The sequence below is a fragment of the Ammospiza caudacuta genome, chromosome 18 (genome assembly GCF_027887145.1).
Source record: "Ammospiza caudacuta isolate bAmmCau1 chromosome 18, bAmmCau1.pri, whole genome shotgun sequence".
In the NCBI taxonomy this organism is placed as follows: Eukaryota; Metazoa; Chordata; class Aves; order Passeriformes; family Passerellidae; genus Ammospiza; species Ammospiza caudacuta.
In genome coordinates, this window is record NC_080610.1 from 9,281,090 (window position 1) to 9,299,606 (window position 18,517).

At 41.3% G+C, this 18,517-nt stretch overlaps 1 protein-coding gene across 1 annotated transcript in view; it reads right to left on the bottom strand.

Moving 5' to 3' along the window:
* Positions 1-18,517, bottom strand: part of FBRSL1 (fibrosin like 1) — a 495,799-nt gene that overhangs the window by 165,303 nt on the left and 311,979 nt on the right. The window contains exon 5 of the mRNA XM_058816540.1: positions 3,494-3,523. Coding sequence (XP_058672523.1) covers positions 3,494-3,523 — 30 coding nt within the window. The remainder of the gene's footprint in view (positions 1-3,493; positions 3,524-18,517) is intronic.

The window sequence follows — 18,517 nt, forward strand, 5'->3', positions numbered from 1 at the left end:
ACCAAGCTGCTAGCCACTTTTCACAGTGATGCTAAAGCAGGTAAGAGACAATAAGTGGAACTGTTGATGGTTTATATTACTCTATTATGTTAATGTTCACTAAAGTATGCCATAAGCTCTCTCATTACATGTGTATAAACCAATTCTCTGTGGTGTTATTCCTGTGCTAAATGCTATAACTACATAAATCTTGAATTAATGGAGACTTTATAGTTCCTGAAAATGAAGGGTAATTGCTATCTGTTAATGCTGTTGTTGCTATTAAAGGAAGTATATATTTTCAGTAACAATGTTTATGGACCGTGAGCTTCACATCTCAGCTAGTGCACAGAGCAGAGACAGTGGAATACAAGTACCAGACTGACTCCCTTTCTCTCAAAAAGCACAGCATCATTTCCACAGCTCCAGCAAGCAGCACTGCAATCCTCCTCACAGCTGCAGAGCCCAGACCAGTGTCCTTCACTGAGCACAGAGTACAGGAAACAGGATTTGCATTTCCATCTCGGGGAACGTATGATTTGCTAAGTTTCTCGCTTGGTTAAATGGCTGGACAGCTCACTTTATTACTTTGGGTATCTCAAACAGTTCTGTGAGAAGCACATGGTGACAGAATGATAGGTGTGAGAAAGTATCATCCCACTTACTTCCTCTGAGATTTCAGCAGTGATGCAGAAGTGAAAGGCTATACTTGGCCAGAGACAGTTCTCAGAAAGTAGATGGGATTGACAAGTCCCCTGCCTTGAGCTCCTCTTCTCCAATTATTAAAAACAGCAGCGCAATGTTTGGAAACACTCAAAATCTGCTGAGAAACTGTACCTTGCACTAAAGTAATGCTCCTCTTTCTGATACACTGTACATGTGACTGACTATGCTCAACTGCTTTTCTCCCCTGGAGCCCTGCACAAGGAGAAAAACCAAACCATCAGGAGTTTGTTTCTATTTTACAATGCAGTGAAGGTAAAACCTTAATTTTACTCTAACATCTATGTTTGAAAACATTAGGAGCTCAATAGCCCATACACCTATGAACAAAATAAATAGTGGATAATTACTAGCATGGTACAGAGAGAGAAGTAGGAGGTGGAAAATTTCAGTTTTGCTCCAAGCTCATTCGCTGACTCAGTTTGTGCTTGTACATGAACTTTTTTTGTCTGCCTTCCTCGTGAGTTTTATGCAGGCAACACTGACCCACTGTTTATGACTAACAAAAAAATGTTATGCAAATCAAAAGTACATTAGTAATTCCTGCCCTGCCCTTCCTCAGTGCCAGCATGTGAAGGTGTACCTTGAAAAAGCTGGTTCTTGCTGACCAGGCAGCATTGCTCTGCAGCAGTGGGGAAAGAAGCCGACCCATCAGGTAATTTGGGAAGGCTGGTGCTGGGCTGGGCACTGTGCTGAATCCTGCACCTGGCTGCAACAGCCTGGAGCATTAGCAGCAGACACATTTTGCCATCACAGGGAGGAGGAAAACGAGTGCAGTCCCTCAGGACAGTCACACCAAAATTTTTACAGCTCTTGGTTGCATCAGTCAGGTTGAGTTTTAGACAAACACTGAATTCATTTCCAGGTGAGTGCAGAATGCCAGGTATCAACAGAGCAAGTCAAGCTCCCCGTGTTCCCCAACTGGAAGGCAATGTTGCACTTACATCATCCCCATGAAAGGTTTGAAGCATCTTCACTTCAACCCTGGTGAGTTTATATGCATGTGCATCTTTGCTGACAAGAAAAACAGCCCCACTTAATTCCTGAGACCTATTTAATAGGACTGTGTCATGTTTCACATCTCTGCAGATCAGGCAAGAGATAGAAAGATGATGATCTTGGGCTGCTCTCCTTATGAAGAAAAGAAATGTTATTATTAAGGCAGAGTCACCTTAAGGAGAAGGTAGGTGGGAAATAGGTGAGCCTAGAAAGTCAAATTACAGTTACAGAAATGTAAAGAAATGTCATATTAATGGTAAGGAACACTATAATAGCCTTTCGTTTGCTGTAAAGAACAGCAAGTTACCAGCCAAACACAATGCAGCTTCCTCTGAAGGTAACCTCAGATCCCACATTCTGAAAGCTAATCAATGTTGTTCAGATTTCAATTTCTTCTCTACAAGGTGAAGTCAAACCTAATCTAACAAACGTCAGTCTCAGATGTAATGCTGCTAGCTGGGTCTACCAGTGTAATTTAGATAATCATTAATAGCATAGCTGTATAATAAAACTACATGTCACTTACAACTTCATCTGAGGTTTGACTGGCAGATCTTTAAACAGTTTTCTAAGTGATTGCTTTTACTTCCTTTGATTGGGCAGTCTGGGAAACGTTTTAACCCCATGGTATCTAAGCTTTTAGGGAACAATATTTCACCCTCACCACCCCTGCTGTCAGCTCTGCTGCTGTGTAACCTTGTAAGAAAGAGAACTTGGGGAGAGGGGTGGTTTCAGCAAGTGACTTTATACATATATATTCATATAAATTTAAAATAATATGAAATAAAATAAGTACAGTATCTTTCATTCAACACGCAATTTAAATGTTTCTCTTCAATCAAGCCGTCGTCTCAAAACACAGCTTGCCATACTCCAAGAATATTTAGTATCTCATGGTATTTTTAAAAGAAGAAGTTGAAGAAACCCTGGCGTTTCTAAAGCTCTAACAATACTAACAAAAAGCTTTCAGAGGAGTCTCTTGAACTCGTGGTAACCTCTGATGCAGCTGGTGCGCTGCTGAGGACACAGGGCTACCTGAACTCAGCCTTTACTTGTGCAACGCTGATCCAGGAGAAAACTCTGTGCCACAGCTTCTCATCAATGAATGCAAGAGACTGGACAGCCAAAACAGAATAAAGGTTTGATGAAGAGCTGACCTGAGGCTGACAGGTTTGATCTGCCAGGAGCTAGCACGGAATGCTCAAGCCTTTTATATATTTGATTTTTAAAATCACGGTGCCACTGGTGCTACACAGTGGGACTTGTCTGCTTTCCTTGCAGAGGTGAACAAGAAATCCCCATACACAAACTACAACCTTTCAATGACCAATCTCTGTATTCAAAAGAAGGTCAGGAAAATCATTGCTCTGTGATAAATATGCATGCATCATGACAAAACACTCCTTGACAGTTACCACGCTGCCTTGGGAGGGCAGCTCCCATCTTCCAACTGATTACAAAGCTGACATCTTCAAAGGTTACTATATATAAAATATTGGCTCCTGACAAGTTATCAGTGGAAACTTCCTCTGAAACAGCAGCAATGCTGTAACTCAGGTCTCACAAAATGCTCACATAATAATCAATAAAGACTATTATGTTAACAGGACTCTCTTTCCTCTAAATAGAAGCTAGTGAAGATCACAGAATAGCTGATCTGATGCTTTTTCATTCAATTGTAGATATTTTTAAATTTGACATGAAGACTGGAGGAAATGTTATTTTCAAATTCATTCTTATTGTGACTATCAGGGAATTTCCAAGCATATGAAATAAGAAAATTCAGTCTTACCTTATCGTCAATATCACTCTCGCTGTCACACTGTGGATTAGAGAGAGAAAAAAAGATTTTGAGAAACACCTTCATGTATAGGGATCTTTTGCATCATCCTCTTAAATCTTTAGGATAGCTGTTTATGATGTTCACAGTTCAATGAAACACACTTCTGATGGCTGCAGAAATGCCTTTTACATTGCTAGCATAAACCAGATCCTCTCTTATACAAATTTATGGTATACTCTTACTTGGATGGGGGAAAGCAAACTTTAAACAAAAAAGACAATCAGTGATGCATTATAACAACCACTGTAACATGAATACCACAACAAAAAGCATGCCTTTTTATCATCCCAAATCATGGAATATATAGTAACAGTTTTGCATTGCTTCACCTTGATAAGCACTTTGTCATCTAACAAGGAAACTGTGAAACTGGCAATCAATTTCTAATTTAATGAGTGGAACCAAGAATAGTAATTAAAATACATCATAAATTCTGGTACATTTTTTAGTTTGAATGAGATCACGATCCCAGGAGGAAGTGTTTACTTAAAGAGTTTTGTAGTGCAATCTCTCTCAGGCTCTGAAAATGAAATGCTCTCTTTTCACAGCACAAATTATGGAAAGATAACTTGAGCACTGAGCATTTCAGGACATGCACATCTTGCTGGCTGGAGCTCAGAAGGATTTACAGCTGGGAGCAGCAGTAAATCTCTGGGGGTGTGTTGTGCTGACAGAAGTGGTCAGTGTGTTCTGGTGCCCAATGGGAATTTTCTCCTTCAGCCAGCTGCTGGTGGGGATGGCCTGGTGGGTTTCTGTAACTGGCAGCACCCTACAGAATTCACTGGGTCAAAAGAGGGGGCTCTGCAAGCCACCAGTGGCAACCTCCAAATGTGGAAATGGTCCATGAGAACGCACATGATTCAGTGCCATGAATGTTAAAGAAGGAATAGATCTGTTTGGTCATTTTGTCCAGATTTCTTCCTGGAGTGGGCAAGGGGGATCTTTCCTGTCACATTCTTTTATCCTCAAGTCACACAGCAGAATTTTCAGCTTAATTTTCTGCTGATTTATGAGAGAATATTTAATATCTTCTTCTGCTGTTTGAACCTTTTATTTTTAAATTCTCTGAAACACACCAAGCACACAAACAGCCCTGATATATTGGAGGAATCTCCCACAGTGATTCTGCAGTGAAGAGTGCTCAGCTTCCCAACTGACACCTTATTCCCATTTTACTGCAGTGAAAATGCTTGGTTTAAGGAATCTGTTTTTCTACAGTCTTGATTAAGCAGAACTCATTTTCTTTCAAAAGGAAACCATTTTACACTGCCCCACATGATCCACAGCATGTTTTTCACAGAGAAATCTGACTGTTTAGCAGGATGTGCACAGTTCTAATTGTATGGGCAACCATTCTGGAAAAGAGAGAACCTGAAGAAAAATGGAAGAAGTAATAGGATACGGCCTTGCAGGGGCCAGGAGCTGTGAGTGGGGAAGTTCTACAGGAAAAAACAGAGTTAACACCAGCAAACTGCACAAAGTCCCAGCCAATTGCTTTGCAGTAGGCAAGAACATCAGGTAGCCATGTCTTTAGTAAATACCTTGCCACAAGCCATTTGTGCCTTTTTTGTGACTTTTATTCTGTCACTGACCTTTACGAAAATTATTATACGAAACACAGTTTCTGTTGGATTTTTTTTTTCACAAACCAGAAGTAAACCCAATCCTGATAAATCACCACGAGCAGCCATCTGCTGACTTCCCTAAACCCGCGTCACGCAACCACAAACAATTACAAGTGTCTGCTCTGGGCTTGGAATGGGACTAATTGTCCATCACACTGAGACATGCTGGAACAGGTTTGCTGGGCCAAGGCTGCCCCAGTACCTGCTGCATCTGTGCTTGCCCAAGACAGTGATAATTCATGCTGACAGAGCAACACACTCATCACACCTGAGCTGGGCTGGGGGAAGATGCAGCCACAGCAGTCCACTTCTGATTATTTACATGCTCCTGAGAAACACTGCCTTTCACCTCCACCCAGCTCAAATCAAGCCCTAATGCTACAGGGACTGCGCATCCCCCCAAATTACTGGCATAATGGAGTGGGTCACAAGGACCTTGTTATTTTATCCTTTAAAGCCTGCCCACACTGAAGTTACCATTTTAATCTTGGTGCCCATTCACACGAACACTCATATTTTAGAGGCAGAATGTTTTGACTCTGTGATTCATCGTTCAGACTAAAGCATGTTACAGCAGAATTACACCTATTGCAAGAATGGCATGAAAATAAGTTAGCACACTCAGCCAGGGTTTCTTTCTTCAAATTGTATGCTTAGGCAATACCAACACAAATTTTAATTCTAACAGGGGCTTAAAAATTATACACTGCAGTAATAAAATAGCCAAATAAATTAAACTTTGAAATCCATTGACTAGAAAGTATTCAAAATTATCACTTAATCTTGCCTATGAGTCCTGGTTCAATAAAACCTCAGTACTGTAAACATTACCAAATTTAGCTTAAAAATATTTAAGATGTAAACTATTTTTTTGAACTTTAGTAACCATTATTATTCAAATAAAAGGTAGTATTTTAGTCTTGTCTGGTTTTGTAACAAAACTTGTCTTTCTAATTCTTCCTGCATTATGATGTTAAAAAAAGACAAGAAGGTTTTTCTTGTTGAAAACAGATTTTACCTCCAAAATCTGTATGCCTATAATGAGTGTAAAACCCTCTTACAGATGGTTTACATTACTAAAAGGTGCAGAACTGCTTTATTTAGGTGCCTAATTTTGCTTTGTACCAATATGCAACTTTGTCTCATGTAGATAAGTGAAAGTTGCAAAAAGCCAGTGAACCATCAAATCCACATGCTAGATTTTATAAACAGACATATGAATGAAGCAAACATCTGCTCTCTGAGGATACATTTTTCCCCATTCAGGATCTGTAAAGACTTCATAATTAATTGCTTTTAAAATGGAAAAGGCAGCAAAGAATTTTGTTTCATTTTAGCTTACATCTTCCTTACTTTAATCACGATTGCATCAGTCTGGAAACTGCAGAAGGCAGCAGGGCTGTGGATGTGAATGTGGCTGTGTGGACACAAGAGCCTTCAGTGAGGCTGTGACTGCAAGATGAGTGGTTTAAAAACTGCATTTGTGGCAGTGAGTTGCCTAATTTCTTGCTTGCCTTGTGAAAGCAAATCCTCTGCCCCCTCTGCAGATATGTAGGATCACTCACACACACACACTGTCCTTTGTATTGGTTCCTACCTGGCTTTAAACCACCAAAACACCTATCTTAATCCATGTGAGAATGTTCCAAACTGGCCTACAGGATTAGAGATAGTGGAGACGACTCAACACATTGATATTTATAAAATTTGGATTTCTGCTCAGCATACAAGAAAATAAAAACTTGAGACTCACGGCTACCAACCTATGCTAACCTCCCACTGACTCTTGAGGAAAATACAACCAGCTTTGGTGAAAAAGACCCCAAGCTTGAGAATTCCCACAGGTTTTCTTTGTTTCATGTAAAAGGAACAGGCTCCCACACTTGCATCAAGAAACAGGAACCCAGAGGCTGCTGAACGAGCAACAGCACAGAAAAACCAACGCCAGCAAAACCAAAGGGCCCAGACAGAGCTGTGAAAAGCAGAAGCACTGCTGACCCCTGTGCCTCCCCTGGCCGGGGTGTGCATGTTGAAAAGCCCCGGTTTGGCTCAGTTTTTGTGGGAAATCCTTCAGCCTCACACGCCTGCTCTCCTCCAGCCTCCTCCTCACCCCTGCCTGCAGAGCCCCGGCTCAGCACAGAGACTAAAGCAGGGACTTCCATCCCTGGGATGCTGGGATGAATAATGCACTCATGGGAGAAACTCTGGTTCAGCCACAGAGGATTTGCTGTGTCTTAAAAGCCAACTTATCCCGAGTGAGGAGGAGGAGGAGGAGGAGGCCGTGCTTCGAAGGCTGAGGCCACCACCCGGCCAGGCTCACCTCCCACGCTGCTGTTGTGGAGGGACAAAAGCCCTTGTCAAAACAAAAAAAAAGTTAAAGAAAATGTGGAGAATGGCAACTGTTGAAAGCAACGGGGGGCTCATTGAAAGACAAAAGCTTCAATTACCTGGATTTTTCTAAAGTCCTGTTAACACTCCTGGTCTATAAGCAGGACTGTAAACAGCCATTGTACAGGGTTCATAAAGGCTCCTAAAGGGATTATTCACTGGGTTGTGCCAATTGCATCTCAATTCCACCAAGAATGTTTGCAAAGTCGACCCCTAATTGCGCAGCTTTTTGGAAACAAGTTCTTGCAGTGACAGATTCCAGTGGGAAGGAAGCCTCCCACGAGGTGAGGTTCAGCAGGACAACACAAAACTCAGGATTCACAGATGGAGTCTATATGTGTGTAGACTGGGCCTTGTGGTTTCTCAATTTTTGGACGCCTGGGATGAAATCTCTCTTTACAAGACCCTTTCCAACCAGGCAATGAGCTGTGATGCATTCCATCACCTCCTTCTGCAAACCACCTCAAGAGGGGACAAAGATGGACTTATGGCTACTGTAAAACAGGCAACAGCATATTTGACAAAGGACCTTCTCTTACTGTTAGACTGGCATCGAGCTCCTTACAAGCTATATTAAAACTACTATTATTCTCATTATTTTCTGGTGAGTTTAGGAATCAGGAGAGTGTCCTTCAACTCTTTTCTTACCCCCAATGTTTTAACTACTACATCATCCAGCTTTTCTTCACATAATAAAAACACTGCATTGATTAACTGACATCACACAGTCATGTGAACTGTCTCATAGCACGAATAAGAGCTTCAAGAAATGAAAACAAAACCAACCAAGTCTCCTAAGACTGCAACAAGACTGGCAGTACCTGGATGTAACATCATGATGGGTGCAGAGAAATATGGTTACTTCAAATGGAGCCACTTCCTCCAAGCTTTTGAGAAGTCACCTCAGCTTATCCACACAAACATGGTTACCTCCTGCTTCACCCAAACTCAGTGGTTTTTGATTTAGGTTTTGCCTACACAGTCCCAAGGCTGTGGGCCCTGTTGTGCCAGACACGGCACAGCACAGGAGTCACTGCCCAGACAGTTGAGAGAAAGGCTTGTTTTTTATCTCTTATACCTATAGATACTATTTATATTATGATTAAGCAGAGGGTGATAGACCTCTAAGCTAGCCATGTGAAGAAACAGATCCCAGCCTGGAGGGACTTGCAATCTCACCAGTCTACCTGCAACTACAACTGTCTGGGGAAGTGCAAAGCTGAGAGGAGAGGAGGCAAAAATATTAAATACACTGCCTATAACACTACAATGAAAGCTGGCAGGGTAGAATTTGCGTGTAGAAAGTGGCACAGAATATCTGAACAGTGCAGACACCTATGCAGCCTGCACACCCACTCCACAGCCATGTTACCGCTATCTTACTATTTCCAACCATATTTAGTTACTGAATTTTCTTTTAATAGCAAGGCTTGGGGAAGTACTAAGCTTAAATCCTGGCTTGTTAATGTTTCTTTTAAAGGAAGGAGTAAAATCAAGCCTGTTTTTAAGAGCCCTCCCTTCTCCATGCCCTGTGAGCTGACTTCCCAGGAGCAGTGGCAGCGCGTATGGATGCGCGCTTGGATGTGCAGGGGAGGGTGTTGTTTCCTATTAAGTCTGGCATCAGATTCATGTCTGCAGGGGCTTGCTTAAGATGATAGGAAGAGAGAGTTTTATCATGAGCCAGACTGACAGAAAAGCTTGCTAATGGGACTTGAGGCATACACAGGAAAGAAAGTGCCAAAACATTAAGCTACCGCCAAGTGTCAGAGGGCCACTGATTTATTGCAGCAATTTTGCCACTGTGTCCTTTATAAGGTCCCACAAGTCCTTCCTCCTGGCAAGAAGCTGTGAGCTGCTGCAGCTCGGGGAGAAGTTTAGATCCAGAGCACAGAAAGTGTCCAAGCGAAAGGCGGGGGCCGGGGGGAGGACGGAAATCGAATGTTGACTTGAACTTGCCCCAGGCAGCAGAGTCCTCTTAGCTCCACTGCCTCCCTGACAGCTTGATGAAATGAGTCAGGGCCTCCCCATGGCTAGACCAGCTCAGGCTTCCAAGTGCCGGGGTAGAGCTGTAAGAAACAGATTGAGCCTCAGGGCAGCAATTTTTTTTTTTTCCCTTTCTCTCCTCAGCATTTGGCTGGGGGAAGGGGGAGGTTATGAGCACTACAGATGTATAGGCTGAGCCTTTGTCTGCAGAGGGGGAGGGCGAGGGGGAGAGAGAAGAACAGCAAGAGAGTATTAGCTATGGCAGCTGAGAATAGCCCAGAGCACTATAACTAATTTTGAGGGGCAGTGATGCATTGTACGGGCTATGTGCTGTTTGGTCTGAGGGGGCCCCTGTTGTGAAGCAGCAATCAAGAGGACATTTTGTTAAGTGACCAACAGCTGTCATCTGCAAGCCCAGAGTGGGGAAGGAGGGAGCAAGGGGAAGGGAAAAGGGAAAAAGAAGAAAAAAAAAAAAAAAAAAAAGAAGAAAAAAAAAAAAAGAGCATTTGTCCCTTGGAGGCAGAGCACATTAATCCACCAATCTGCCACAGCTTTAACTCTAAATGTGCCTCCAAAGACTGGAGCTCCTCTCCATCAGCCACCCAGAGAGATGGGCACCTCCTGCCCTGCTCCAGCCTGCCCGATGCAGGGAGCTTCTCTACCTCTGTGGGTTGAGAAACCGACGCTAAAAATACTGTTTAAGTCTCTTTTCATTCCATAAAATTGAGTTGATCTGCTCCAGCTTAGGGTCAATCCCTCAAGGACTGTTTTTTCCCCCTTTCCTTTTTCATAGCACTCATAAATTAATCAGGAAGACCCTGACTAAGTCATTTCATGCTGTACAACATAAAAGAAAGTCCCCTGATGATCCATGCAAGGATCTATTAAAAGCGGGAGGAGGGAGGGAGGGAGGAAGGGTTAGGGAAGAGGGAGAAAAGGGAAGGGGGGGAAGGAAAAAATCTCAACCTTTTTGATATTTTAGGATAAAAGCTGGAGGACTTTGTTACGAATTCTAGCCAACATCAAAACACCTTAAATAATTCAAAGAACATGTTAAAGGGAAGAAACTGAATGTTGCTCTGATGTTCAGTTGATGCAACGCAGAATATTACCCAAAACAGCACAGCCTGTTAAGGGAGACAGCAGCCTTGAGCATTTCAGTTCTTTAGAAAAATGTCAGAACCTGTAAAAATCATAATTTCCAGCAACTTTTTTTTTTTTTTTGCATGATATAAACTCAGCGAGACTGAAATGTAGGTTTCTGACAAGCTGTTAACAAGACAACTTTAGAAATCTGTCTGGAGCTCTCAGGGAGATGGGCTGCCATTTCACTGCTTCGAAGAAGTTCATGACATGACAAGCAAAAATCAGGGAACAGAGACCTAAAAACCACGGTGTAATTTTCATTTGCTTCTGTCGTGAAAGAATTCAAGCAGAAATATTAGAAGGCTGCACAACTAAAAAAGCCAGGAACTGGAAAATCATTGCTGCGGTTTGACAAGCACATCTTTTATGCTGAAAATGGTTTTCTTTATTATTATACCTATACACAGGAAAGCACTTTGGAGAAAAAGGGATAATCACAAATTATTCCTTGAGATCTACAAAATAAGATCTACAGCTGCCTGCTTTCCATCCAAGTCTAAAAATTACCTGGTTCAAAGGAGAGAGTGACCAACCCATCTTGAAAAAGCTCTAAGAGCCACCAAATTTCTCTTCATTTCCCACATCCTTGCCCTTCCGCCCAAAAGGAAAGGTAAAAAGATCTTTCCATAGTGCAGCCTTTTACTGGAGCCTACACAGATGAATGCTGCTACCTAAATGCTTAATAAAGACACATTCATTAAAAATAGAAAAGTCAGCATCCAATGCCATCTACACACAGGAGTTTGGTACCACACTCAGGAGAGGCCTTCTGGCTGGTTTACCACATTATACCTCCTAGTTCAGGCCTTAATATACCAGTAGAGTGCTTTGCCATAATTTTTGGATGAATTAATGATGCTCTCTTCGGAATCAATCCATTCTACTCAATGGTCAGTAAAAAGTAGATCGATCTATCATCTATCTATCTATCCGTCCATCCATCCATCCATCCATCCATCCATCCATCCATCCATCCATCCATCCATCCATCCATCCCCCTATAATACACCTCTTTCAATATCACCTCACTTTCTCTTTAATTATTTGGACTCATTCTAAGTACGTAGTGGTAGGCTGATGTAGCTGCCTGGAAGTCAATTTACTGACTGTGACTGACTCATTATCTATGGTTGCAGAATCTCAGCACCCTTGGGAAAGCTTGGGAAACCCAACATACAATTTTATGCTTAATTTCAGCCCATATTTGCCAAGAAGGAGAGTGATGGGACAGTGCAGGAGGTAATTTTCACTTGTACTGTCTATGACTACACCAAAGGGTAATGTGAATTATGGACCACACTTAGCCCAGCATTTGCAGGGATCACACAAATAATGAACTTAAGCTCTATCTCTCCTTGTTTCCACACCATCTCTGGTGGTGCCCCCACAGCCACACTTGGGTAATTGAAAGAACAGTGCCCACAGAGTTGAGTGGTTGATGCTGCATTTCACCAATTTACAAAACACAGGAAGCTCTGACAAGAAAAGGGATGCAGCCTGCTTCTCTTCTGAAGTGCTCACAAGCTCTTTTCACTCTTCCCTCGCTTGGGCATTGTGTCACCTGTCACTCATTTTCTTTTCATTAGACAGACACTCTTGGAGACATTACAGAAGCTGTACATGGGTTTTCACTAAGGAACCAGAGAAACGTCCATTACTTTCTAATTCTCTTGTTTTAGGCTATGACTAACATCAAGTGCTTGCAAGAGACATCTTGCCTTGCTGCCTCCTGGCTCAGAGTTACCTGGACCCTGCCCCAGCTGCTTTGGTCCCTCCTGCTCTCCTGGGAGGAGCAGAAACCAAGATGGGATTTGCAGTGACTGCACAGAGCAACTCTGATTTTGTTTCTGTTGGTATGTCCAACAGAAGAAAAATGGCTTAAAGCCATTATTTATAACAATGAGAGGCTGCTGCTGTTTGGAGAGGGGGTTATAAGCTTTCTCTAAAATTAAGGAGTTCAGGACTTAATATGGATATAGTCAAAAGCCACTTTAACCATAATGATCTGTCTAGTAATTCCCCATTTACTATAAACGTCAGTTTTGTTCTATTTGGATTGCAAATCTAGTCTATGCCATGTCCATGTCACTGTGGAGTCACCAAAAACTATTGGGCCAGCACAAAACAACAGAATTTATTTAAGTACCCTCCTCTAATGGAAAGCATTTAGTTCTTCTCAGCTATGTGATTCTGTTTGGGAGCTCCATTTACATATTTATTTAGTAGGGAACATGCATGGCTGTCTTCCCTCCATGCAGAACCATTATGAGCTGCAGGAAGCTGTTAGAGAGGATTTCAGCATGGAACTCAGGAGGAAAGACATTTCCAAACACCTCCCTATCCTGCTTAATGACAGCCACCCTCTGGAGTGAGGGTGATGGATTTCTGGTTATGAAACTTGCTGTGGGGTTTCTTACAGCTCATTCACAAGAATGCTTATTTTTTTTTTTTCATTTATACATTTAATTTCTTGAGGTATATATTTACACACACATATTTTTTCTCATGCTGCCAACTTCTTTTCCTCCTTACTTCTGCCTTTAAGCCCAAATGGTGCAACAAAAGAACACACCAGGTTATGCATGGAGACACCCATCTGAGAACCCTAAAGTTCCCCCACACTTGCATTCAAATTCAAGCTGAAAGCCCAAAAATGTCTAACATGAGCACTCAGAAGAGGGGACTGATTTCAGAACCAGAGCTGACATGGCTCAGGTAGGAAGGCAAATTGCTGCTGTGCCTTAGGCTGGAGCTGGCAGGAGGAGGGGGCAAAGCCAGGCTGAGTTCAGGGGGGTTAAGCTGGGCTGAGCAGCTGCACACCTGGAAACACATCACCACCACTACCCTGGTATACAGAGTATTTAGAGCACTGTTCAATTAGGGATTCTGGACATGGAGAACAATGTCAAAGCACCTACTGTGTTCTCAAAATACATCAATTCAGTGAAAAAGAACTTCAGCTCATTCTTCACTTAATGAATATATGAAGGTTATGTGATTCAGCTGCTTTGTTTTGCCAAATGCCTTTAGTCACTAAAAGTCCCTGCTGCTGTCAGGGACAAGATTAACTGTACTTATATATAATTAATGTAATAATTAATGTTATTTAATTCCACTGCTATTTAACTCATAGCAAGGTTTATGTTGTTGTGGGTAAAAAATATAAAGCTTACTATAGCCACCATTAATGTCTGCATTATTGAACATTAAAATTCAAATCTGGTAAAATATTTAGCACAAGAATTGAGACATCTACAGAAGGCCTATTTCTCCAAGGAATCCAGAGCATGTGCTTACAGATTTCAACCACTGCTTTTAAAAGAAACCTTAAGGGATGGCTGCCCCACTCACCACAGGCAAACTACCCTGGAACAAAGAAATTCACCAAGAGAGAAATAAAAAGGATTTTAAATATGAAAACTAAAAACCACCTCTGCATACCCCCACACCCCCAATATCCAGCAGCTGTCATTATCATTAATACAATGCAAATTAAGACTACTTTTTTTTGTTCATTCCATTTAGATCTTAGAAGTATTAAAGTAGATAAGTCTTGGACATGCAGGACAAGCATTGCCTAGGATATACATCTGGGCATCTTCAATGTAATCTAAGGAACATAGCACAGTGGGCTGTTCTTTTTTCACTTTGAAGGTTGCTGCATCAGCTGTGATGCACCAACCAGCTCACATGTGGTTTGCAGTCACACTCAGCAATAAAATGCATAAACAGCAACTCACAACAATGCTATTATTAGTACGTGTCCCTGCTGCATATCCAATAACAACAGGGGTTTTCACAGACTGCAGAGCAATCAGGTGTCTTTAAATATGCTTTAAAGCCTCTTCGTGGAGTGAGTGAGTGAGTGAGTGAGTGAGTGAGTGAGTGAGTGAGTGAGTGAGTGAGTGAGGGAAGTTCTTTTCAGAGTTTATGCAAAGTACTTGCACAGGTAACTGAAGGCTCAAGAGCTTCTGGGCAGCTTTTAGAAGCACACGCTGAGAATTACAGAACTAATAATCAATGTACAGCAAAAAATATTCTTTTAAATTCACACCTAATACTTGTTCATGAAGCAGAAGCAGTATTCAAAACAAACCACTGTGTTAGCTCAGCTGGCTAATGAATAATTGCCACAATTACAAAAACAAATCTTTGTTTTCAATTTTCAGTAAGCAGAGCTTTAGAAGAACAAACTGCTCTTGAAAGCATGATAGTTTTTTTTTTTCCCTAAAAAAGGAAAGAAAGAAATCCTTCCTAGCAACTGCAATTATGATACTTTCATGTCAAATGAATTATATTACAGAAAATAAATCTTTCTAAGATGCACAAGAGGGTTATCTGGCTCCAGTCAGACTTATGCATTACTGGTTTTATATGTTGTACTCTACTTGATTAATATAGGTAATCAAATTATACTGCCTTCCACTGTGCTCTCAAATTCAAGGCTATAATGTTTTCAATGACAAAGTTCATAGAGTTGTATAAAAATGTACCTCATGCTGTACCAGCCCTTTATTGCTGTAGTAAAACACCATTTTCAATTTAGTAATAAGTGATATAAAACAGAGTGTCTTGATTGGCAGGGTCGTATTCATTATGCAGTGCCCTACGACACAGCACAGCTCCCCGCGAAAATTTAAGGACAGAATCTCCCACAATCTCAGATGTTGATACTTAAGGGAATTAAACGATTCCTTTCTCATGAGTTCTCCAAAGGAAGGACAAGAAATTGAACAGAAACACACACACCCAGAGGCGTGGATGGAAAGGAGAAAGAGGCAGGAATGGACTCATCATAACATCCTAGCTCTCTTGCAACCAATCCTACACTGTTGCTTCCCACCTGGAATAGGAAAGGCGAAGAGACAATGACAGAAAAAAAGGAAGAATGACACTCAGGATAGCAGCAAATACTGGAGAAATCCTCCTGGCTCTTCCAGTGGCCTGACCAGTGACCAGAAGAAGTGACTGAGTGTTTAACTTGAGGGGCCTTAATGAAGTTGCGTTATCAAGTGCTCTTCACTTTATGAACATCAGGATTCTCTAAAGAGCTGTAAATTAGCCTGTCAAAACCGGTAACATCTTAACTTTGCAGCTATCTTTGAATATGTAAATTGTAACCCTTCCCTTCCTTCTTCTCCCTTCCATAAATCAGGAATAATTTACCTTATCTGTGAACAAACCAACCAATCTGTGGATTCCACAGAGGCCAAGTATTCTGGTGAGCCTTGTCATCACTGTGAACACTATCTGGAGGAGCAAGAATTATAAAGCCATTTTCTGTTGAACTAAATGGCAGAGATATTGTCAGCTGGTATCTTTTCTAAGCATGTACAGCGAGCAAATGATATGATCAGGAAAGACAACTCTTGGAGTCAGGAATTAGTAATGTTATCTTAGTTTTGTTTCCTTGGCAACTTGACCTTTCATAATTTGCCCAAAGGCAAAATATGGGCAGCATATCCCTTTCAAATCATACCTCAATAATCTTCTGATTAAAAGCATCACCAGAATGTGGCCTTGCCATAAGATGGAGAATTAACGACTCTCTACTAAATGATCCACTGATGTTGAATCTAATTTAAGTAGCTTTGCAAGAATATTTAACACTTAATGATAGGCTCTGTATTAGAGTAGGTTTAATCTAGGATGCAGCCACAGATGTCATAAGAAGGAATTAATCAGCATTGCTTCCACTAAAACAGAAATGCAAAATTGCTGAACAGAATGTATTAGAAACAGATTAAAGAACTGGGACTTAAAACATAAAAGAAAGAGAGCTGATACCACCCTCAGAGAGCTAATTTTAAATACAGGAAAAACTTAATTCGCCTTTAACTGAGGAATTGGGGTGTTTGAAGTTACTAAAGAGAAGCTTGCGTTATCAAGAAGCAAAGAAAGGCAGATAGTCTTTTCCTTCATCAATTAAAAATGAAAGCCCAACCCAAATATTAATGCCTGCCTTAAAACCCCGGCAAAATGAAGTTATTGATGCTCTTGGGACTATGGCTGCATCCCACATGATGCTCTGTACTCAATGGAGTGCTGTGGAAGTTTCATTGGTTTGAAAAAACTCCTGCCTAATTTAGATAAGTTACCTTTCAGAAAAGCAAATCTTGGGAAAAGAGAAACAGACCCTGTGGTTATTGAAATGTGTGCACTTGGGGGAAAATAGGAAATACTGTGTTTTACAGTTCACTCTAAATGCCCAGTACTGAGAGAACTTGCCCATCCAAAACTTTGTGCAAAGACCTACATTACAAAGAGTTGCTGCATCATTTAATTTATGTTCTCCCCTGTTGTTTGAGGACCTTGTGCTGCCCACGGGGTTTTTGCTGCCCAGTGTCTTTCATGGCAGAAGGCATTTTAAAGCATAAAGGCAGAAGGGAGCACAGAGCATCACTTCAGAGCATTCATACAGCACAAGCCATTACACTTCAGACAGTAACTCTCCTCTGTTCTTGATCTGAAGATATTCAGAGTGAATCCCTTAATCACATGAATCTTTAGAGGCACATGTCACGGATTAAAAATTGCATTCTTAAAATTTTTTAGTTACAGTTAACGTTCCTGGCAATGACATGGAAAACCTCAGTTCAGCACAATTTTCTCCTGAAAATATCAAGGTGTGTGCTGAATGCCTGATTCAACAAGTCCAATTCCTGATTTAGCATCATGGCTATTAAATGGGTTTGGGCTCAGTTGAGTGGCTCTTCCTTGAAAAATTATGAAACAATCCAGCTTTGGTGCCAATTTTCATTGATAGCCTAACAGAACGTACAAATAATCTCAGTGCTAGTTCCCAAAAAAACTTACATAAAGCTTTGATCTCGATGGAAGAATCCATCAAGACTTGCCATTTGTCTCCCTAATTACTCGCTTTGATGCTCATGGCTTGCAATCAGTGCATAAGTTACTGTCCTGGGGTTGCCATGGCTGCCAGCAGTGATGCAGAGGGAGCCCTGGCTCTGCACATCAGCCACCTCTGCTCCAGCTCTGCCTCCTGCCCCGGCTGCTCCTGCACCAGGGAGGGTGGGAATGTTCTCCTGTACCGAGCCAGAGTTAATAAAACAATTCCTGTTCATGTTACTGCAAGTGCTGCTGGTAACATCCACCTCACCCTTCTCTCTGCTGCTCATACACTGGAAAGCAGTGAGGTGCTCAGAAGACAAGAGTGCAGGCAAGGACTGGATTCACTTCCTAACTTGAGCCTTGATTTTCCTGACTCCTGGAGGACAAGAGTGACTCATCTTTCACCCCACAGTCCTGTTTTGAGAACACGGTGCTAAGAGAAAAGGAGCAATAATATTCATTTTTTAAAGTCGCTTTTAAGTGACTTCCCTATATTTCTACAACTTTCTGGTTATCTAAAGACCTTTCATTAAACCTCCACACTTCTTTTTGAACAAAGGACACCGAATAAGTAATGATGCATGATATACTTCAACGTCACTAGTAATTGCTCATTGAAAATAAGAAATGAGAAAGCACTTTCTTATTTGCTTATCTGATGACCTCTAAAGACAATGACACACATGATAAATCCACAGTGTGATGTATTTCCTCATTTATTGTATTGATCTGATTTAATGCAATATCTAGAAATGCAGTACTAACCTATTAAGTGTCAACAAAAGTTACATTTTGTTCTGAAGTATATTTGTAACTGAAGTCCACACACAAATTTTTGTACTTTGTGCAATTCTGTGAATTGCACAAAGTTCATAGAAGTTTTCAGCACAATCTGTTCTCAGAAATTTCCATTCTGAAAAGGATGACAAACAAATGAAATATATGAGTGGGAACCATCATCCTACCACATTTCAAATAA